This window comes from Epinephelus moara, chromosome 19 (genome assembly GCF_006386435.1).
Source record: "Epinephelus moara isolate mb chromosome 19, YSFRI_EMoa_1.0, whole genome shotgun sequence".
In the NCBI taxonomy this organism is placed as follows: domain Eukaryota; kingdom Metazoa; phylum Chordata; class Actinopteri; order Perciformes; family Serranidae; genus Epinephelus; species Epinephelus moara.
Genome location: NC_065524.1, coordinates 7,922,917 through 7,946,528, shown reverse-complemented (window position 1 = coordinate 7,946,528; position 23,612 = coordinate 7,922,917). Strand labels below are relative to the sequence as shown.

General features: G+C 41.6%; 1 protein-coding gene across 1 annotated transcript in view; it reads left to right on the top strand.

Annotated features, from left to right (window-relative positions):
* ttc7a (tetratricopeptide repeat domain 7A) overlaps positions 1-23,612 on the top strand; it is a 59,788-nt gene that overhangs the window by 11,952 nt on the left and 24,224 nt on the right. Inside the window, exons 5-17 of the mRNA XM_050071441.1 lie at positions 443-573; positions 1,356-1,480; positions 2,740-2,818; positions 3,142-3,311; positions 5,849-5,912; positions 6,116-6,253; positions 9,247-9,330; positions 10,274-10,378; positions 14,309-14,426; positions 14,746-14,803; positions 15,064-15,136; positions 15,247-15,407; positions 22,834-22,950. Coding sequence (XP_049927398.1) covers positions 443-573; positions 1,356-1,480; positions 2,740-2,818; positions 3,142-3,311; positions 5,849-5,912; positions 6,116-6,253; positions 9,247-9,330; positions 10,274-10,378; positions 14,309-14,426; positions 14,746-14,803; positions 15,064-15,136; positions 15,247-15,407; positions 22,834-22,950 — 1,423 coding nt within the window. The remainder of the gene's footprint in view (positions 1-442; positions 574-1,355; positions 1,481-2,739; positions 2,819-3,141; positions 3,312-5,848; positions 5,913-6,115; positions 6,254-9,246; positions 9,331-10,273; positions 10,379-14,308; positions 14,427-14,745; positions 14,804-15,063; positions 15,137-15,246; positions 15,408-22,833; positions 22,951-23,612) is intronic.

Genomic DNA, 23,612 nt, shown 5'->3' with positions numbered 1-23,612 from the left:
ATCAAATTCACAAAAACTCTGTCTGAATACATTGCTCTTCTTAATGGGTTCAGTTGACTATTTAATCTGCAATTTCCTATGACCTGTATCCCAAACACACACCATGTGAAACTGTACTTGGGCAACTGTGCACTCAATGGGTATGGACTAGTAATATATATGATTCTGACCACACTTTTTTTTAACTTTAAAACTTAAAGTTCTTTAAGACAAAAGTAATAGCTTCAAAATATACTCCAAGTTCAAAGTATATTTTGATGCTAATAAATTTGTACTTTCATCTCAAGTAAGATTTTAAATGCTGTATTTTTACACTGTAGTATGGCGACTTTATCTCAAGTAAGAATACTTCTCTCTCCAGTGTCATCCTCTCTATTAGTAGCAGCTTTTTGTTGGTGGATGGTAGCAGGTGGTGGTTTCATGGTCTCTGCTTGTGTTTCAGGTCTGTCTCTGGACCACCAGACTGTCTCTGCAGTGTCTCGTGTCCGTCTGTCAGAGAGGGAGGAGGAGAGTCTGTCCTGTTACCTAAAGGCCTGTGATGCTTCTCTGTCCTACCTGCAGGAGCTCGATAAGGTGGAGTTTCATACATGTAGCGTTTGCATGCAGTGTTCATCAGTTCCCTACTTGTTTATGGGTCTGAGTTCACAGTTTACCCTTTGTTAATGTAGGTTTTTTTTCTTTCTATTTACTGGTCTCCAGCACTGTTTAGTTCTTTAACATTTTCCAAAACAAATATTAAGTACTAGTTTGTGGTTCTGTATCTGTCAGTAGTGTAAAGTAACTAAGTACATTTAAGATACTTGTACTTGACTTGTATTTCCATTTCCATTTTATGCGATGTCATATTATCACCCCACTTAATATATTTCACAGCTTTAGTTACTAGTTTCTTTTCAGATTAAAATTTGACATACAAAACATTTATGGAAAACGTTTATGGAATATGATGCATTGTCGTAGATTAACTGATCAGACAAATATAGGGTAGTTATAATTAGTTCCACCACAACCAATTTCAAAATTAAATTATTGCTTACATGTGACTGCATCAATAATAATAATAACGATCTGATAAAATAATAATTAGGGCCATTCTGATTTTATCTATGTTCATTCACTCTGAAACTAATTTGCTGTGCTTCTCTACTGACAATATTGTGGAGCAACAGTCAAAAGACAAAACCCAAAGCATTTAAAGGGACGGTTCAAACAAATTCTAGACTGCTAAATAGCACTACAGGTGAGAGGAAAAATAGAAAAAAATGTATTTTTGATTTTGGGGTAAACTGACCCTTTAACAGTACTAAAGGTTTTAGAAATAGTGAGCATAAACTTTGTTGTGTTTGTATTTTAAGGTGGTAACAACACCCAGCACCAAGACAGCCAAAGCCGGTCTGTTTCCTCCACCTGTGGAGATCGAACTGGGCTACTTCGTACAGGCTTCCTTACAGAGTGCTTACCTTTGTCTGCTGCAGAGAGGGTGAGTCCACCAAACCTATGTCAAACACTTCTTGCTGTCAGCATTTTTATTGTCTTTAATTACAGTAAATTGAATCACAATTTGCACAAAACAATACATTTGAATATAATCTCTTTAATTCTAATTATGATATATTATAAATGGTGTGATATTGGTATTGTCTTTCACCACCACTGTCCTACACACACTCAACACATAGACATACACAGTGTCTGCCTTTTCTGCTATATGCCTCCTCTGTTTAAAGTAGAAGAAGAAGTACTTTTAAAAACAAATCACCTATGAGCTTCAATACCAAGGATACACATTCAGTCATAATAAAATACCAACTGCCTTCAAATTGTTTTCTGTTATGTAGTCTGTAGTTGGCTGGAAGTTCTAATTTATCTCCCTGTGTTTACATTACATCACTGCTTATGCACTGTGATTAATGGTTGCAGTCTTTGCTTACTCAGCCTGAACTGTAATGGAGGGAACCTTGAGCTTTTTCATCTGTTTTACAAAGTGAGCAGGAGAAGAAATTAAAGAAAAGCTTTTAAGCACCCCCTGACCTCAGTGCAGCACAGATGCATTTTGATTTGTGACCAGCAGGTGTCAGTGTTGCTCTTGGACTTGCAGAAGCATAGTAGTGTTGGACTGTCACCCAGATTCCAGTTTATTAGGGACACCCAAGCTTGACTAATGCTGTCTAATACAACAGCTTTGCAGTAACTTATGACATTATGTCAGGGTTGTAGCGATCAGTTTTTCTTAAATATATACACTATAAATACTGAGATCAAGAACTTATCAAGTGACACCTGGGTAAAGCCTAAAAATTAAAGAGATATGATAATAATTAACGATGATTATTGTGATAATAGTAATAATGACATAGAAATTTATTTTGAAAATAACAAGGATGTAAATATACATTCATATAGATTACAGCATAACAAATTATAAATACCTAAATAGATTCTAAAATATCCAGGACTCTCCATTAAACTATTATTAAGGTCAAATCTTTTACCATCAATGACGTAAATAGGTTGGGCAAAATTGTAGTCAGAACATCAGTGGTGTTGTTTATGGCCTCTGTACGTGCCTCTGTAAGCAGTCTGATATTAACAGTTTATCATCCGTTCTTCTATCTACCATACAACATGTTTGTTAGCTTGTTCTTCTGCATATTTATTTTTTCAATGTTACACCTTCACAACCTATATATCATACAGATATACGCCTACTGTGTGTGTGTGTGTGTGTGTGTCTGTTAGTCATCTTGCACAGGGTGCTCACCAACTGCGTAGGGTGCTCAGGGTGGTGGAGTCACGAGGGTCTCAGAGCTTCAGGAAGGTGAGCTGTCATACACACACACACACACGCACACACACACACACACACACAGTTACTGTTTGCATTTCTAGCTGCTAAACATTCGTCATTCTATAGTGTATCAGGGCAAGTGTACATCAGTATGCCTACACTTTATACAAGTTAACCCGGCCGGCAATTTAATGATTCATATTTAAAAAAAATCTACACAATAATGATGGAAAAAAAAATACTGTACACTGCTTTGAGCACAGAACTACTACATCTTAATAAGTACTCTCATCTATATCCTCATCTACACAGAATTTACAGTAGTACAGTAACATACAGTTGTTTCCTTCTAGTCTGCAGCAAGGAAGCTAGCAGAGGTGCTGCTGAGCTCCGTGAGTGAGGACAGCTACTGGCCCCCGTTGGGCCCCCCACCCTCAGCCTGGCTCCACAGAGAGGGAGCTGCTGCCTCCAAAGACGCCATCTACCCCACTGTTAAACCTCCACAACGTTACGGCACTGACTGGTTTGTTTGTTTCATTTCTATGTCACTGCCTGTTTTTTGCTGTTGTTGTTGTTTTTGCTCGTGTTTTGTCTTGTTTCTCGTCCAACTGTCAGTCTACTGAGTGCAGTGGCTTTACCCAAGTCTAAAATTAAGGAGGGTGATGCTTCCAGGGATTACGTTTTGTTATTCTTTTGTGTCAGTTCACTATTGTGCCCACAGCAGTTCTCTCTAGATGTCAGTTTCCTTTGTTGAAGTTGCACTTTCAGCCATTGTGCTATCAGTTTTGTCCAAAATACTTTCCTGCTAATAACTGTAGCACTTGGCAGTTGGCGCCAATCCTCTTTGTCAAGTGTTTTTTGTACTAAATGAGTCATCATTGGGGAGGCTTGAATCTGAGTCACGTCTCTACAAAGTAAAAGTACGCCTGTTCACATGGACAGCAAGGTAACAGACTTTCCCGAGAGAGCTCGTAGGCTAGCAGTTTACATTGGGTCATCCAGGGTGAGGAATCCCAGCACACCCAAATTATCTCACACACCTCTCCTCCTCTCATCACTGTGATGTAGAGCTGTACCTGTATCAACAAGAAGAAAACAACAACTACTACACAGCTTAACACCCACCTACAACCTACCTGTGAAAATTCATAGGGCAATGAACTGGATTTTTCAATCGTGGTCTGACACACACCTGATTATGTAGTCTCCTAACTGATTAACTGCCATCATTATAGGTGTAGTTTTCAGGGGGGTTATAGCCCCCTCAATAGCCCCGATTACATACAGACAAAATACAGATACTGTAAAAAATATATAAGAGTGGTTTAAGGTTTAAAACAGCCTGTGCATTGTAATAAACAAGCATGTAAAAGAGCATGCATGCTCAGTCAGCTCACCCTGTTTAAATACAGAAATAAGAAAATAAACATCAGACTGATAAAAAATGTGATACTGTAAGTGTAACTAGACTAAGAATGATAAAACATGCACTGACCAATGCGCCAGTGATTTCCTTAAATTCTTTCCTCAGCAGTTCGTGATGTGTTCGGCTGGACTGGGAAAACAGAAATCTGAAGCTAAAACCAATTACCTTAATTACCCTGTAATCACCTGTGTGGGGTCAAGGAACACAGCACACAGCTGTGTTTAAAACCTTTTACAGTTTTGGACTAGCTGAACCCTTTCTACTTCGCTGCTACAGCCTGTCAGATGTGAAATGACACAGCAGCCTCTGAATCTTTTCCATAAACTGTATAAAATAATGGACGTAGCTGCCCAGACATCACCCACTGGTTTGTGGACTCCTGTTTTGAAACCTTGAGGTCAGTATTTCGGCCATCACCATCTTGTTTTTTTTGTTGGAGCCAGAAGTGGCCATATTTTGATGAGAAGGTGGAGCTGTGGAGGAGGGTGAGGTGAATCTGACTCACAGACTTTGGTGAAGCCTCACAGACAGCGTGCCACTCAAGGCAGCTGCACCCTTGGTCACATGCAACTTAAAGCCTTGATTGAATGTAAATTTAGATTAAATTAGCTGTAGACCAAAACCATTTTTTTTTGTACAAGGCTGTAAACATGTTTGTTCCTGTTGTGAAGTTGAGCATTATAACAAGGAGGCCTACTGAGATTTCTGGAGCCAGCCTCAAGTGGCCATTGAAAGGTACTGCAGTTTTTGACACTTCCACGTTGGCTTCTTCTTTTTTTTTTTGCCGCTTGGTCTTCTCACATGTTGAAAGTGGAAATCATACTATGACATATCACAAAAAGCAGAACAAACCATAGCATTATATAACATAACATATATCAAGACATGACATTGCACAGCATATGACATGACATGACATGACATGACATGACATACATAAAGGGACATAATATTCACAAGGGATGTGAATGTCCTGACATGACAAGCTGGTTATCTGCATCAGCACACTAAATTGTGTCAGCGTTTTGTTGCCTCCTTTCTGCTTTTCCCTCTTTGCAGGGATCCTGCGCTCGTTGCTCAGGCCCTGCAAGCCATACTTAGTCACCACCACATGACTAATCCTGCCCACACTATCATAAGTGAAGATCTAAATCCATGTCTGAGATTAGAAGGAGAGGGGGAACAGGAGACTTCACCTCTGAGGAAAAGCTGTACTTGAGTATTGTTCATGGCTTTTGTCACCAGTTACCTCTTTTGAAAAGGCCACGGCGGTGTCTGGTAAATGTGTACTTTAATAGGACACGGAGCCGAGCGGAGAGGGAGGAGAGGCAAAGAAAGTGATGAATGAGAGGGATGGGAGAGGTAGAGATGGAAGAAATGAAGGAGCCAGTGTGTGTGTATGTGTGTGTGTGACATCTGAGATAGAGCTGTGTAGTGATACACCCAGGGTGGTCCGGATTGTGTTACAGTGCCACAAGTGAGACAGAAACTGGACACTCCCAGCAATCTGACAATCTACCTCTGGACAAGCCGTGTATGTGTGTGTGTGTGTGTGTGTGTGTGTGTGTGTGAGAGAGGGAGAGGGATAGACTTCCTGTTATTGGTACTATTTCCTGTTTCCTGTGTCCTGGCAGTTGCTTCTGTCCTCAGGACGTGGTGGAGGAGGCTGTGTTGCTGCTGCTCATCACAGAGTCCATGGTGAGACACACACATACACACATACACACACTGCCATCTCTAGTACTTCCCTTACACTCCACAGTTTGAACCTCTTTGTTTTCAAAACACATACAAGGACCTTTCTGCTGAGACTATTAGCATCACCACCTTTCCCTTCCTTAGTTTTCCTCCTCTTCCTCCTTCCTCCTCCTCTTCCTTACTCAACATCTCTGTCCATCCAGGCCAGCGGAGAGGCGGTGATCAGTCGTCTGCCAGACCAGGCCGAAGCTCGTCAGGCCAGCCTGCAGGATGCCACCTCTGTCTATGACCTGCTCACCATCGGCATGGCCAGGAGGGGGCAGTATGGCATGCTTTCCGAGGTGCAGTGACACACGCGCGCACACACACACACACACACACACACATAAACAGACACACACACTCTCCATGCTGGAGGTCTGAGGGGAGGAGAGCAAAAGCGTGAGACATGTGTTAGTGAGAGCTTTGCCTTTGCCAAACTTTTTAATGAATGTCCTTATCACTTTGAGCAAGGGGATTATGTGTCTTTTTCTACTTCTTTCTCCAATTTTTCTTTCAGTATCTCACTTCAAATTCCTCCTCCATGCTTTCTCTAACTTTTTTTTTGTCTGACAAACTCTGTTATCCCCCTAATGTGACCTCTACCCAGATGTAGGAAGCTGGGGAGGCGGAGGTTGAGGGGCTGTCTAAAATTAGGTTTGTCTACCTGTCTGACTGATTCATAGATAGCATCAGTCATCCTATAAGGAAGACCACACACACACACTCATATACACCGATGTAGTTCCACTCAGACCAGTGGATCAGTTTGCTGATATATGAGGCCAGTATGGGCCATTTATTAAGAATTAGATGTCAGCCGGTCAGTGTCATCCATCTCTGATGTGATGAATAAAATTCACATTGATTGATTACAGACTTACCAAAGCATTAATCAATCTATGAGATGTCTGCAGTCGGTTCTGATTTTAATATCAAATTTAAGTTGGAGGATACACAGGTATGTGTTTAAGTATTATTATATGGTTGGATGCATACATCTTACTGTACATCCTTATAGGAATATAATTAAATGAAAATGCTGTATGGTGAAAAATTCAATGATTTGAATTTTTTGCAGAATAAAGTTAGCTAATGGCATTAATGGATGTATTCAAATCCTGCAATTAAATAAAAGCAGTAAAACCACAGTGGAAAAATATTCCATTATGAGTAAAAGCCCTGCACTCAAAATGTATTTAATAAGAGTAAACTTTGTTACTTCTTTTAGTGTCATTGGATTATTGTATATGCTAAATTATTCATTTGAAATGTCGGTTGCATTCATGTGGCAGTAACTGGTTAAGGGTCAGGACTCAGGACATTTTTAACTCTCTTTTAACTCCACCAGTTTGGTCCGTGGGATGGATTAAAGGAGAGTAATTGTTCGGAAACATGTAGGTGCAAGGCTATCAAAAAAAACTGCATAGGCTACATGAAGAAAAACACCTGAACACTTACTTCATACCACAAAAAAGACAACCACCTTGAGGTTGGAATTCTGCCATCAAGTTAATAATTTTGGCAATTATAGGATGGATTGCCCTGAAATTTGGCACACACATTCATATTTTCCACAAAGTGAATTGTCATAATTTTGGAGATGCCAAAGATGTTGCTCTTGCGCCATCATCATGGTAAATATATTGAATGCCTTTATTCATGAAAACATACATGCAAAAAGGCATCCCCTCATTCTCTGCTGTATTTTGTGTTTAGTGCTAATTTGGCAAATGTTAGCATGCTAACAAACTACAAACTCACCTGAGTAGATATAGCTGTGGCTGAAGCTGTTAAGTGACCCACCCATCAGCTACATGACTCGCCCACCATACCGATGTGATCAGCCCTCTTTGCCCCTTGGTCCGTAAGCGGAAGCCCTGAAGAAAATGCTAAGTTAGCATTTAGCTAACTAAGAAGTAGTTGGGTTAAAATAGAGTTGGTTAAGGGTTTAGGTTAAGGGTTACAACCTGTTACTTCTAAAAGTCAATCACGTCTTTATATATAATGAATGAAGTAAATTAATACAGCAGATTATTGCGATGTTTGCCCTCACAAGAATGTTGCGTTGTACACTGTAAAACTGTCTTTGAGCATGCAAGCATAGTTCAAAGAAGCACTGTGAGATAGACTTCTGGTCCTGTTAGCAATGCTACTTGCTAGCTTTTTACCTGTGGGTAGTTCAACCATGAAAATACCTTAAAATAGCAAAAAATTGGTAAGAAGTATAATGGTAGTATAGCTGTCAAGTACCCTTAATGTAGAGTAAAAAAAATTTCTGTACCTTAGTGGAGTAGAGGCATCCATCTATCCACCTATCTATCCATCCACTTTTCCTATTCAGGATCATGAGGGGGGCTGGAGCTCAGTACAGATTGCCAGACTATCACAGGGCTGATACAAAGAGAAAGACAACCATTCAGGCTCACATTCAAACTTACAGGCAATTCGCAGTTTGCTGTTTCCTGCATCCTGATTTGTCTGAGCTAGTTTCAGCTCTGCATATTAACCCCCTAATCAGGGGTTTTTACCTGTGGTAAAAACCCCTGATAACTGGTATTTGTTATGTGTGATTTAGCAGGGTTAACCAGGGACAGCTCCATTTACTATATCTAGTAGCCGCAGTGACAGTTGCAGTTTCATAATAGCAGACTTTTTAAGTGTTCGTGTATGTTTAATTGATACTCAGCTTGATTCATTCATTGTATCGTTAAAGAAATACCCACAGTATTCACAGTAGTACAATTAGCTACATTGAGCTCTATACAGCAGGATGTATTTGTCTGCATGTTAAATGGTCAGCAGCCTTTCTAATAAGTGCACATTATTTAATCAGGATATTAAGCAGACCTTTTTCCTGGTTTAGCTCACTTCTGCATGACTGACAACATCTGACTGAGCGGCGCTCCACGCCATCCTCTGCTCGTCCACACACACATCAATCACATCATTATGTACTGGAACAGCACTGAGTGGGTGGTGAGTGGTGACTGACAGTCATTTCAAGCTAGAAAAATGTATTCAAGAAGAGTGGCCATTCAGTTTAGTGACTATGTAAATGAAGGAAAATGAGGGAATAAATTTAATGTTCCTAACCCTGGCTTTCCTGACTTGAAGATTGGTCTACTAATGGCTTAGGACAGTTTGAGCACACATTTTCCATGCATTTCACATCTTTTTTTCAGCTCAGTTTGGGTTTACCCAGCCAGACGCTGCCTGAACCTGTACCTACGCATCCCACTTGTATGAATTATATCACTAAAACATATTTGTGTGTCTGTATTTCACCCTGCAGTGTCTGGAACGAGCCATGAAGTTTTCATTTAACGAGTTCCACCTCTGGCACCAGCTGGGCCTGTCACTCATGGCGGCCGGGAAGGTGAGCTCATTTCTTGTTATATACCAGCAACAGCCCCTCACACACACCACGCCACACCCGAAGGCGACATCCATCTTCAGCCATACCTCTGTCCTGTACACTGCTGCGCTCCTTCCTCACCCTCATGTCCTGACGTGCAACAAATAGAATTCACAGATGAGTGTGCAGTCTGCTTGGAGAGGACGATGGGTTAAGTTTTATATGATGTGAACAATTCAAATGTTGCCAAGTAAATTAATTGCAAAAGAAAGTACACTAAAAGGGGATTCAACTACCTCAAACCATCTACTACAGAATGCATCGTCCTTCATGGCAACTCCCATACGCTACTGCATAAAAACAGCTTTGATTGATGGGGAAATACTATTGAATCCATTTGCTGCTAAATAAAGAAAATATTCTTTTAATGTTAAAAAACTGTGCATTCTTCAAATGGGAGTCATCAAAGGGAGCTGGAATAGCTTTCAATCCCCTCTCTTTCTCTCTCTCCTCCTTACTAAGTGTGTGTTTGCACCCGTGTGTGTGTGTGTGTGTGTGTGTGTGACAGAAAAATTGATCTGGGTTGCAGGATAAAGTGACACTGCAGATCAATGGAGAGCTCTAGAAATAGGCTGCTCCCTAGAAGGAGAAGGGGCCGCCTCAGTGTCGTCAGATCCGCTTCTATTTAGGGCCAGCCGGTTGTGTGTGTGTATATGTGTGTGTGCATGTGTGTGAGTGCACGTGCGCGTGTACGTGGTCCATTAATGATTGACCTACATGTATTAAGTGACTGTGTGTCTAAATGGGTCTATTAGGGCTGTGTAAGGACAGTTGATGTGTGTTTGATACACTCGCTTAAAAGCAATTTATGTCATCTGTGACTGCATGATAACTGGCTGCTGCGTGCAGATGAATCACAATTTGTCAGTGACATTGTGTGTGTGTGTGTGTATGTTCTTTTCAGGGGGTTGGTGCTGTCTCTGTATTTAAAGAGTGTGCCAGGATGAGACCGGAGGATCCCTCATTGCCCCTATTGGCTGCGAAAGTCTGCATTGGTCAACTGCAATGGGTGAATACACACAAAACCTTCACATAGACTTGTATACACAACAATGTGCGTCAATGAGTCAGATACATGCACATGCAGTTCAAAGTCAGAGCTGTGAGCTCAAGCCATAGACATTAAGATTAGATTTTTTTTTTTTTTTGCTAACAGGGCTCTTTCTGTGATATTTTGCTCTACCTTTCCCAGAGATACTTGTTGCAGTGATACCTTTGAATTTTCTGTGGATGAGTTTTCTGTAGGTGGAGCTGTTTCCCCTGTCTGTTCAGCTATGTGATGGCTTTTGCTGCTCCTGTCTACTCCTCTGTTTAGATAGTAGATACAGTGGATACAGATTAGCAGATGTTTGAAGGGCTCCCTAGATAATAATTCTGAGGGTTCAGGAGATGATCAAAGTAAAAAGGCACAAAATGTATCGGTGCAGTACAAAATTAGTGTTTTTTTCTGACTCGCCAATGTTTTGCTTTTTTCCTTGTGAAATCTTCGACACTTTCACCACTTCATCCCTCTGGAAATCCTTCAAACGAAACTATCTAAGAAAGGAACATCCCTCTTTGCTCGAATTGCTCGCAACCTAGTGCATCAACTCTTAAAACAGTGGTTCCAAACCTGAGGATCAGGATCCCCACAACGGGTCCTGAGGTGATTATTGTGGTACAAAATAAGAAGAAATGAAAGTCTGTGACAGTTTATTTTTCCAACTTTTTTCTAATGTTTGCTTATTTTTAGTCATGTTAGCAACTCTGGACCTCTATGGATGGCAGTGTTGGTCCATCTGTCGGCCAGTCTGTCGTTCAGTTCACCACTCTGTTTCAGACTGAAATATCTCAACTTTTACAAGACGCACAATGAAATTTAATACATACATTCATGCATGGTTTATGACAAAATAACTGCAAAACTGATGAAATTCCCAACAGCTTCAGCTGTTTTTTGTATTTAGTGCTAATTAGCAAATGTTAGTGTGTGAACATGCTAAATAAAGAGTGGTGCCCCCAGGAATTTTTCATAGTGGTGGCCAGATGGGGCCTCTGAAAATCTTGGGGTGACACACCAAAACCAAAAGCCAATTTCAGAAATTTGACAGTCGTAGACTATGTCAATATGAAGAGTGAAGATGCCACATACTGATAGACTGTGATTTCTCATTTCACAGTTAATAATTCTAATTATCCGATGTGCATAGACTAATACCAGTAACAGTTTACATAAAACAATCCTGTTTTAATGTGTTATGTATCTGTATCATGTCAGGTGATTCATTGTTCTTCAAATAGGCTGGTTGTCCTTTTCCTTTAAAAGACAAATATACAGCTTTAATTTGAAAGAGGACATTGATTGGAAGAAATGAAACATTTACTGGGAACAAGTCTTCTCAAGTTCACCAGAGACTTGTAAGTACCCCTATTTTGACATGAGAGTTCAAGGGACCCTTTTGAAAATGACCATGCCAGTTGTTCCTCACCAAAATTTAACATAATTTGGAGCATTATTTAGACCCATTCCCAACAAGCTATATTGATATGGTTGGTACCAATGGATGCCTTAGGTTGTCTAGTTTCACAAAATACCACTACCTTGATACTTGTTTAAAAATTGATCATGCCACAGCCTCTTATATAATTATTTTTGCCAGTGGGGGCCGGTAATTGTACCGGGGAGGCACAGCCCCCACTGTCCTTCCCTTGGGGTTGCCACAAGGTAAACATAGTAAACACTAAGCATGATAAAATCAGTTTATAAGCATTACAATTGCGAGCATGTCAGCATGTTGATGTTAACATTTAGCTCAAAGCACCACTGTGCCTAAGTGCAGCCTCACAGAGCTGCCAGCATGGCTGTTGACTCTTACTCTTGTTTCTTGTGGTATACCGTATAGTTTTACCTCTTTGGGTGGGTTTAAATGACAGTCTGTGAGCGGAAAACCACTCATCAGTGTAACTGTGTTAAATTCATTGACATGCACCCTGTGACAATGGGTCAGAAGTAGATGTACCAGTCAGTGTCAGCAGAATAAAGACTTGTCACAAAGCCAAACAAATTTATATATATAAAGCTTAAAACTGTATAGTTTACAGTCTGAGTAGCAAGGATCCAGTCTTCATCTGCAGACAAACACAGTATCCTGGACGATCAGTTTTTGTAATCCGTGCATGTTCATTTTTATTTAGTTACACCTGCTGCCTCTGCTTCAGGGAACACTCATAAGATGATAAGCTGAAAGGTGATGTTGGGTCATATAATTCTGCACCACATGGACGTCAGCTTTAAAGAACATTTAATGTGTACATAGAAAGTCATAACACAGCAGCACTGTGTTGCTAATGTTTCAGGATTGACACTGGGGTCGCACAGGGAGATATGCATCACCGTGAAGCCCCGGCCGGCTTGGATAGTCCTGCTGTTCGTGATCTGTGCAAGAGGGAGAGAGTCACATCAGCAGCGGTATTTAGGATGGACAAAAAGAGAGAGAGAATGAGAGAGCGTGGGGGGTGAGTGAGACAGAGAGAGAGAGAGAGAAAGGGGTCAGAGATTAGAAAAGAGGAGCTAACAGGGGCGAACGGAGAGAGCACATCTGTCAGTGGCTGGAGATCACGGCAGGCCGGAGACACTAAGGAGCTTACAGCCTTAATCACAATGGGACACTATGGCCATAGTGCAGTGGGGCATTACATAAAATGGGCCACCATTATCCACCATCAGCTCCACTGGACAGTCTGGACTATTATCTACCCAGTAACATTTTGTTACTCACTGCATTGGCCCACTAGCCCACAGACCAGACCAAACCTTCATGATAATTTCTTCATATCGTTCAGAGAGCTCCTACACATGTATATGAAAAATGATTTTAGGGCACATGAAACCCATTCCAAACGTGACATCACTGCAAACTGCATGTCAGGCGATCTGAAAGCAGAGCTGCTTTTATAAATTCTTGAAGAGCATTTTTGCAGATGCAAGGTTTTCACCCGACAACAGCGACACGTTCTTCTTTCACACCATTCAACTGAGAAAAAAAAACTTAATCCTCCTAAGATGTGCATGGACGGGCTGTGTGTTTAAATGACTGGCTATTGTGTGCAGGCTTTGAACTCGCAAGGGCTGGATTCAGAGAAAGAGACAGAGAGAGAGAGAGAGAGAGCGCAGAGGAGGATGAAGGGAGGAAGAAGAGGAGGAGGAGGAGGAGGAGGGGGAGGGTGTCAGAGCAGTTGGCTCGCTGTTGCGCTGGCGTGCCGTCAAAGGCATTACCCCCCTACGCCCACCTACCCACCTGCCCGCCCGCCCAGCACCAGCCATACCTCACACAGAGTGACACACTTTCTCCTCGGCTCAGAGCACCTCGGCTCGGCTCGGCCACACACCGCCTGCAGTTGACTGCTGTGTGTGTGTGGGCGAGCCTGTGTGTATGTGTGTGTGTCCTTCAGCCAACTCTGCGTCGTCCTTGAGTCTGCTCGGACTGTCCTCACACTAAACTCACACCGGGCTCAGCCATCAATACTCCATTACCCTGCTGCACCTTAGCCACATTCACGGCTCGGTGCCGCAAAGTTTTTTCTTCTCACACACTCATGTACGAGAGGATGTTGCAGGTTCTGCTTTACAGTGCAACAGTTTTTCACAATGCTCCTGAGAGATTTATTTGTTTCAAATTACAGGTTACTGGGCGCAATCCCACTTCTGATTTTTACCCCTAATTCTCATTTTTGAGTGTCCCTTTTCTCCATGGAATGGTTGAAATCTTCCCCAGACTGCCCTTAGCAGGGAACACGCAAAACAAAGGGGCAGGACTAAGTGGTAGGAGCTAAGGGTGTATTAGGACTGAGTCTTGGTCTCATGACCAGAATAATTCAGTATTTCACCTGCCCGTTGAAGAATAAACAGTTAAACTTCTTAAGTGACTTATTGAGTGTATATTAATGTGTGTGTGTCCAGTTCGAGGAGGCTGAGGCTCTGTCGCAGAGTGTGGCATCTATGGGGGAAGAAGCTGGAGAATTTCTACCTCGGGCCTACCTGTCACTGGGTCTCTGCTGCAGTTTACAGGCCTCTGATGGTAAGGACACACAAACCAACAAAAAGTTACAAGGTAAAAACAATCTTGTCCAATAGCTTTGGACAGAGCCAGCCAGGCTGGTTGTTTCCCCATACTTCCAGTCTTTATGCTAAGCTAAGCTAAGCTAAGCTAAGCTAAGCTAAATGTCACCTGGCTAAAGCTTAGGCTAATAGTTAACCAATGGAGAGTAAGTTGAACCCTCTTTGCTTTCATTTGATGTATTTTACATAACATACAGCCTACTTTTACTGCTGAAATATAGCAAAGCCGAAATGGTGGCGATAAAGCATTTGGCTCTGTCCTGTCTCTGTCTCTCCAGCGCCTCTGAAAGCTGATCGTGATGAATTCAACAAAAAGGCACTACATGCTTTGAGCAAGTAGGTTCCTGTTCTTCCATTCTCCATTACATGTTGCTGTTTTGTTGTAGCTTTCCTCAAATCATCCTTATATGTAGCATTTCATTTTTAGCCATGCTAGCTAAACCAAGATGGTTAACATTGTTGCTGTCAGCCTGTTAGCAACTTCAAAGAGCTGCTAGTGTGGTTGCTGTTCTTTTTTTTTATTTTCATATGACAATCAAAAATGTTTGCTCTCCTGGCACACTGTGAACCACCAATCCTTTCTCCTTCCTCCACAGGGCTCATTCATTAGACCCCCTGGATGCTCAGATTGCTATGTACCTGGCTCTCCAGCTGGCCCTCGTACGCCAGGTATAGGCAAAGAAGTCCGGAAATTATTATATGTTTTGTACATAAACATGAATGATTAGAAAACATTGCAGATTGTAAGTTATACCTGAGAATGGGTGTGTGTCTGGCAGGTATCCGCAGCCATAGAGCCCCTGCAGGAGGCTTTATCTCTCCGTGGGGACGACTTGCACTCCCTCCACCTGCTAACTCTGCTGCTGAGCGCCCAGAAACACCACCGTCATGCCCTGGACACCCTGAACCTGGCCCTCAGCCAGCACCCCAGCAACTTCAAGTAAAGCCCACTACACCATCCCACTCACACAGGTCACAGAAAATTTTGGTGGAAGTGTTGGTGAATTGGTGATAAGGCACCAGTCGATCGCTGTACAGATGGACTTTTTAGACCGTGGTGTTTTTTATGTGGGTTTGAGTAAGAGTAACTCCAGTGAGTGGTGCAGCGAGGCCCCATCCTAACACTAGTCCTCTCCGTAGGGATAGGGTGTCTCGGCTTGACTGTGTTGGAGGCCAAGCACACACACACACACACACACACACACACACACACACACAAACTTGACGCCTTATTTAGACGTGCCAGAGTGGAGGCCTGCATTGCGGTACCTATGCCCGTCATACACCCTTACCCTTTTAACACTGCAGCTCTGACCCGAGCCCTAGTGCTGCTTCCCTGACAGAAATGAGTCATCTGACAAATAAAGCCACCCGTCTGCTACCCTAAGCAGGTTTGAACACTTGAAAACTCACTTGGACATTTACACTCTGATCATTTTGGGGCAGACAGGGATTCAGTGATTTGCTTTGGGCACTTTGAAAGGAAACTTTGCAAGGACTGAATGAACCTTTGACCTTTTTGTTACGGGTTGGCATTTCTTAACATGCATCCACTTCACCATCACCTTTGGTTTCATGATTGACCAAGGTTTAAAATCCATATACATGTTATATGTTATATTATTGCATATTATGATATAACTTTTAAAGTATATCAGAGTTACTAAAAATATCTGATTTAATGACAAACAATTTCAAAGACAATGAAAATTATTTTTTTCCCAAATTATATTCTTGTCTTGGCTGAAAAGACTCAAAGAAGTAAACTGATATGTCACTTTTTTGAAATAACAATCCAGCTTGAAATGAAATCATTGAAGGCAGGTCAGCAGCAGTATAGCCCCCAAGCTCTGGATTAAGATGCTCCCATTATCTCACAGGAAAGACTCCAGTCCGTCATCCTGAACAAACACAAAACATTCATTAGCTGTGGAGGAAGCTCCATGGTACCATGCGTGGATAACATCAACTATCCAGGCCAATTATTTCACACTAACCATAATATGGAAGCGTGTTGCATCATCTTTCTGATGTTTTTTTCTCTCCATTTCAAAGCCCAGCAAAGCATTTCATAATACAGCCATTTGGGGTCAGTGTTGGCCTCCACGGTCCCAGCACAGACAGATGGGGTACAACCATACATCAGGAGGGAGAGGAAGAGAGAGGAAATGCAGAAAAACAAGCAAATTGATGAAACAACGAAGGGAAGGAAGAATGTTAGAGCCTGACAGGAAGAAGAAAACACAGAGACAGAGTGGGTGGATGCGGGAATGGCTTTATAATTACACAAGCTTTACTGATCAGTACTGTATGTACAAATGAAATCTGTTCTCTCTCGCTCTGTCTAGATGCACAATCACACACTTAGACACACACACACCTCCTCCATAGAGACACTTGACTGCTTTGACCCATTTAAGAGCTCTTTTCCAGGCTCAGCCAATCACATTGCTCTCTGCGCCAGGAATCCCCATCGCCCCGGTAACCATGAGGTCATATGGGTAGAGCAGGCAGCATCAGTTGTTGTTCCCAAACTGTTGTTATGGAGCGGTAGAGAGACATTGAGTCACAGAGAAAGAGAGAGAGAGAGATACAAATCTATAAAGTGGTAGTTCACTGAATGGAACAGCTGAATTCAGATGAGTTCCTACTGACTGTCCAACAACTGTGTTATTACCTCTAAGATTCACTGATTTGTCTTTTTGATAATAATGTCACTGATCTGTCATGCCAGTAAAGCATATTTAAAGCACTAAACTGAAAGCTGAAGAGAGAAAGACAGTTCTGCACAGGCCTGAAATGTTAGCCTTAGCCTGACCTGGCCCAATTCATCTGGGCCCAACTGGCCTGGGACCGACAGCTAACACACTTTTTCATCCCTTTCTCTCTCTCTCAAAGTAGCAGCACAGGTTTGAGTGTAGCACTGTAACACACACACACACGGTCTAGTCTGCTGCTTTACTAAACTGCCCATAAAGATTGAATAACTTACTGTGAATATTACTGAAAGTATCATATAGTGTAGCATATAACATAGAAACTTTATCAGGGGTGATGTCACAATAAGCAATAGTTAGACAACCTCTCTCCTCATTGATAATTCTGTTAGTATATCCTTAAGTCAATCATAACAGTGTTTCCCAGCAATCACTTAAAGCCGCACTAATCAATATTTTTTATATTATATTAATGGATTAAATTACTGTGTAATGTAAAAGGTGTCATTTAGAGTGAACCCACACAAAGTGATCAAGGGACTCTGCAGTTCCCCTCAGCTCTATAGCATGTTTTAACATCTTTCAGCTCATTGTTTTAGAGTTTAACCTAAATATCTTTGTTCAGTCTCAAGGCTCTCACTAGTCTCATTTCCAGCAACAATAGGCTGGTTTGATGGTTTGATTCATAGAATGTAAAAAAAAAAAAAATGGATGTAGCTACCACGACATCGCCCAGTGATTTGTGGACTTCCGTTTTGAAGTCTTGATTTCGGCATTTCAGCTGTGACCATCTTGATTTTTTGGGGGGCCAGAAGTGACCATATTTGGTAGAGAAACTGGTGCTGTGGAGGAGTGAGGGGTGGAGCTGACTGAGAAGCAGACAACACTATCATCATTGAAAGCAGCCCGACCTTAATTTGCGTAGCTTTAATCCTAAATAAAATGTAAATGGGTTAGTTATTTAAAAAGTCACCCTTTTTAAAGTTGACATTACAGTTGACATTAGCTATAGAGATCAAAAATGTTTTTATGTAGGCTACCAGGCTGTAAACATGTTTTTTTGTGCTTTAAAGTTGAGCATTTTAACATGGAGGTCGGTGGGGATTGACTGGCTTCTAGAGCCAGCCTCAAGTGGTCATTAGTGAAACTGCAGTTTTTGCACTTCCTTGTTGGTTTCATTTTTCAGCTCCGGCTGTTGCCACTAGGAAACTATTTCACACTATGTGCCTTGCCCCAAACATCAAACAGATGAAGCTAGCAACTAGCTGGTGAGCACAGTTGAGCATTTAGCAGCTAAAGACCCTGATATTTCCTTCAGGAGTTGGTGTAGACCAAAACAGAGCTGAAAGGAGAGTAAATATATGACTTTTATTAATCTGGTGACCAAAAGCCACAGTTTTAATTAGTGATAACATAAATACAGGTCTGCTGTTTGTGTGAATACACAAATCTTTGTTTACACATTATCCATTAGCAATTAATGCAGCTTTTATAAACCAAAACTGAACTGCAGAAGAACACTACTACAATAAAAGTCCTGAACAGTAGTTATCCAAATCTTAGCCAGCTGGCTATTTTCTCAAAGTACAGTAAAAACTGACAAAGTGGGGATTAATAAAAGTCTTTATGGTATGAAAAAAAAAATACCTGTGTGAAAAGACATCTGTGAATGTTTGCTTACATGCAAACAGTGAAGAATGTTCCAAGTGAGAAAAGTACAAGAAGTACATAATTGTAACATTTAACTGTCAGCAGTATTTTAGCCCTAAAATCAAATGAAACCTGCAATTTGCACATTAAAATGAATCCAAACAAGGCCACAATATATCACTACCCTTGGGACCCGTCGGACTGAGGCCGAGTTGCAGACCTCAGTCAGAGAATGATCGAGACGGAGAGATAGATGGAGAAAGAGAGAGAGAGTGAAAGGAGGTGTTTTCTCAGTAACAAGCTCATTGAATATCATTTGCTTTGGATGTGTGAGCAAGCATCAGAGATCAAAGCTTGTATCGTGCATGGTGCTGGGCATGCCGCGACAGTCGCGTGTGTGTTTGTGTAGTGTTGTGAGGATGGGGGGATGTGGGTGTACGTGTGTGCTAGATTGTAATCTGGCACATACACGTTTGTGTGTCACAGTGTGTGTGTGTGTGTGTGTGTGTGTGCATGCATGTGTGTGATTCTTGTTAGCTACTGCCTCTCTGCACCACAGCAAACTGTCAGCTCACTGTAGCACACTGAATTTCTCCTTCCTCCTTTTCTCCCACATCCTCTACCCCCGGCTCCTGTCTCTCTTTCTCTTTCTCCTTCTCTTCCTCACTCTCTCTCCCTTTCTCTTTCTCACCCTCTCTTTCTTTCTTTGCCTCTCATCTTTTTTATCTCTCCGTCTCCGTTTCTCCCCTTTCTTTGAAATTTTAATCACCCAGTAAACAGGCATGCATTTCAATGTGAAATGGGATTCTGCTACAGATTGAGAGAGCTGAGGCGAGAGAGGGAGAGAGGGGGAGGGTTGTGTGTGTGTGTGTGTGTGTGTGTGTGTGTGTGTGTGTGTGTGTGAAAGAGAGGGGGGGGGGGGAGTGATCGTGGTCTCGCAGTTTGTACTAAAGAGAATGATTAATCCCAGCCTTTGATTCTGCATTCATCTGACGGGATGTTGCAGCATGAGCAAGTGTGTTTGTGTATGTGCATGTGTGTGCATCTGTATGAGTGTGTGTATCAGCGTGCACATGCATGCCTGGCTTATGCTCTGCAACACAAAGCAAGCATGTCTGCACAGGCTTGTGTGTGTTAATCTCTATGCACTCTATGCATGCACTGTATATACAGTGTGTGTGTGTGTGTGTGTGCATATGCATATATACATATATATATATATATATATATATATATATATGCATGTGTCCATGTGCCTGCAGAGAATACAAACTCTGATCTGTGGGAGTGCAGAATGAGTAGTACTGTAGATGTACCACTTTTTCAAGGGAACATTATTAGCTATTTTTATATGGAGTTTACGCTGGCACTCACTGCTCTTAGCTGGCCACCGCCGAGCGTTTACACCGAGCTACACTGCTCACTGCCATCCATCCTCAAACACTATGCTTTGCACTCACCAGGCTCATTCTCAGGAGCCTAGAAATGACAGCCTTTGTAATCTGATGTGTAGTTTTGAGTGCTGTAATCTTGATGAAATCTATCTTATGTGACGCTGCAAGGGAAACACTGGCTGTGATCGAGTGTTGCATAACAAAGCGGAAAATACTCTATACCTAGATGACTCAGATCAGTTTGATATTACTTACTATAATGTGCGCAATTTTCAAAGACTCAAGGGGGTTTAAATGTGTGATCAAACTGCAAAGACGAGTAAATTCTCAAATAGTGGCCACACTTGCAGTGAGTTAAGGGCGCTAGTCAAAACAACCTTAAATCACTGTTTTATTTGTAATTTTTTCCAGTTTTTATGAGTCTATCTTACCATATTTTAGCACAGCCTACCCTGTTTTCTGATTAGCTTCTGACAAAATTGTTTACTGTTAATGCAAACCTAGGTTTTTCTCCCTGTTTCCTCATTTACACTTGGTTGTACTTCACTGTTTTTCAGTGGGCCACCAGCTCCTGAAGTGTTTTCAATTTTTTTCAACAACATCCTTAATGTTGCTTAACATAGAAACACTGAAGTCTCCCAGATAACATACTGATTATGTAAGTTTATGTCTGGTGTTTCAATTATTTCAACTTTGATTAGGAGAAATGGCGTTTTAGCTTTAATTTCAGCATGGCCGACAGCTCTAAATACTAGTGTTGTTGAGCTGTTGCCATGGAGAAGAATCCAGTCGGACGCAGCACGATGGTTGCTGAATTCAACAAAAGTTGACTCCAAAGTTAAAGATGGATTGATTTAAGCTGCAGATTACAAAATTAGTTTATTCAACAGCATAATCTTTTGCTTCCACCCATCAATATTCCCGCTCTGTGATTGGATATTTCTTGTCAAAATGCACTTTTCCCCAAATGTTTATGCACACAAGTTTATACCTTCTGCTTTTTATGACAGAAAAATCAGCAGGAAGCGCAGAGTTTCACTGACTTTAGCTTAACAAAAACCAGAGAGACCATTAAATGCAAACTTTTATTTGAGAAAAGTAGAGTATAATGCAGTTTAGGTCGTTCTTTATGTTGCATATCCAGGATACAGAGCAAGAGTAGTCAGGTCTTTGTATGAATGATACACACCCATGCACATACACCTTGTCACATTTCAACACTAGGATGGGTTTCTACCATCACAGTGCTTTTAAATGCTTTGCCACACTGGTAATGGGTAGCCTAGAGACACACACACAATCACACACTCTGGTGGACCCCTACTGGCAGGCGTATCCTTAACACAGCGTCCCTCGGCAGCACTTGTCATCCACACGTCAGAATATCCGACCTCCTCCCTCCCACACACACATGCACTTTAATTTTTTTTCCTCTTCCAACATCCCTCCATCTTCTCCTCACACCCTTCGCGCACACACATACACACACCCTGCCCCCAATCGCCCACCGACCCATGAGTCGGTAACGAGGCGCGTTTCACTGAGAGTTTTCTCCCCTGACACGGGCTCGTCTCGCTCTGCTATTGATCCTCGCCCTCCCTCCATCCCGTCATCCATTTTTTCGTCCTTTCTTTCCTCCTTCCCTCTATTCCCCCTGGACCTGGAGGAGCCTTCAACAAGAGGGAGGCAGTGGACAACGAGGCAGGCGGGCGTCGGATGTGCCCAACACCATAGTCTCTCTGCCTCTCTCACTCTCTCTCTCCTCACACTCATGGATGAGTGATGCCTATGACGGACTGCATCCTCTGAGAGCCCCTTCTGGCAATTACCACACACAAACACACACACACACGCTCACATCAGAGACTCCCGCATCACTTAACCAGTTGTCTTCAACTAAAAGGGCAGAGCGGAAACACTCTATGGCCTCTACTCATCAACCTCTCAATACACTGCAAAACACACACACACACACACACACACAAACACATACACAGTACATCCACTCTCAAAGCTTGTTGTAGATGACTATCTCTACCCCCTCTGTTTGTATCGATCCACGTGTGCCTCTGTCCGCATACATCAGTGAGATGTTTATGGGCCCTGAGCATTTACACAGCTACTGTAGGAGCTCAAACACTTGAACATGGACGTGAATATGTACATTTATGCTTATTTCTATGCTTCTTTATTTTTCATAACACAATCACCCACTGTCATCTGCATGGGATAATATCAGATAGTCTCCAGTGGTCTTCCACAGGGCAGTATTGAAAGCTCGCCTTCATTGTTAACCTGCGGTACAATTGTTCGTCTTTTCATCACGTTGAATTATGTCATATCATGTTGTGTGTACATATTGTAGACAATGTGATCAGTGATAATAAGAACAGGTTTGACTGGGTTTGGCCCCACATAAACATTGCTCCAGGCTCATTCACTCAGTTTACAGTTTAATATCCATACGGGTACAAAAACAGCAGATACTGTTTTGGTCCACTTTGTGTGTGTGTATACAAGTACCTGCATGATGTGTTAATGCAACATGAAAAAGCAGCATAAGATTAAACCAGGATGACTAATGTGTGTCTGCTTTCTGGTCCAGTCTGCTGTTCACAAAGGTGAAGCTTGAAGAGGCCCTCTTTGGCCCGGCTGCTGCCCTGCACACCTGTGAAGAGATGCTGCAACACTGGCAGAGCCGCTATGATGTCAGCCGCTCCAGGTGAGTGAGTTCATGCGAGATGTGCATTTGTATGGAAGGCCATTTAAGTCAACATTACATAAATAAATATGTCTATAAAATAAGTGTGGAGCAAGAGATAGAGATTCAGTGCTGTTCAGGTGCTGTTGCTTTGGTCTGAATCTGTGAGATAACCACACCCCATTCATTTGAACATAACAGACGGAAATAACATGAGCTGGAAAATAAATGTGGCATTACAAAATAAAAATCCCCTGAAATAGATTAAAGTGGATTATAAAATTAAAGTCCCCTGAAATAAATAAAACTGACCATATTAACAAAAAGAACCCCTGAAATAAAATGAGAGTCGCCTGAAATGAATAAAAGTGGAATTATAAATTAAATGTCATCTGAAATAAATAAAAGTGGAATTATGAAATAAAAGTCAGCTGAAATAAATTAAATTGAATTATAAAATAAAAGTTCCCTGAATTAAATAAAATTGGACATATTAACAAAAAGACCCTCTAAAATACACAAAGGTGGAATGATAACATTAAAGTCCCCTGAAATTAATAAAAGTAGTCATTTAAAAATAGTCCTTTTTAAAATAAAAACCAATTTATTTATTTGTTGAACAATACAGACTAATTTATTTATTTTTATTTACATTTTTATATATGTATAACCTAATTTATTTA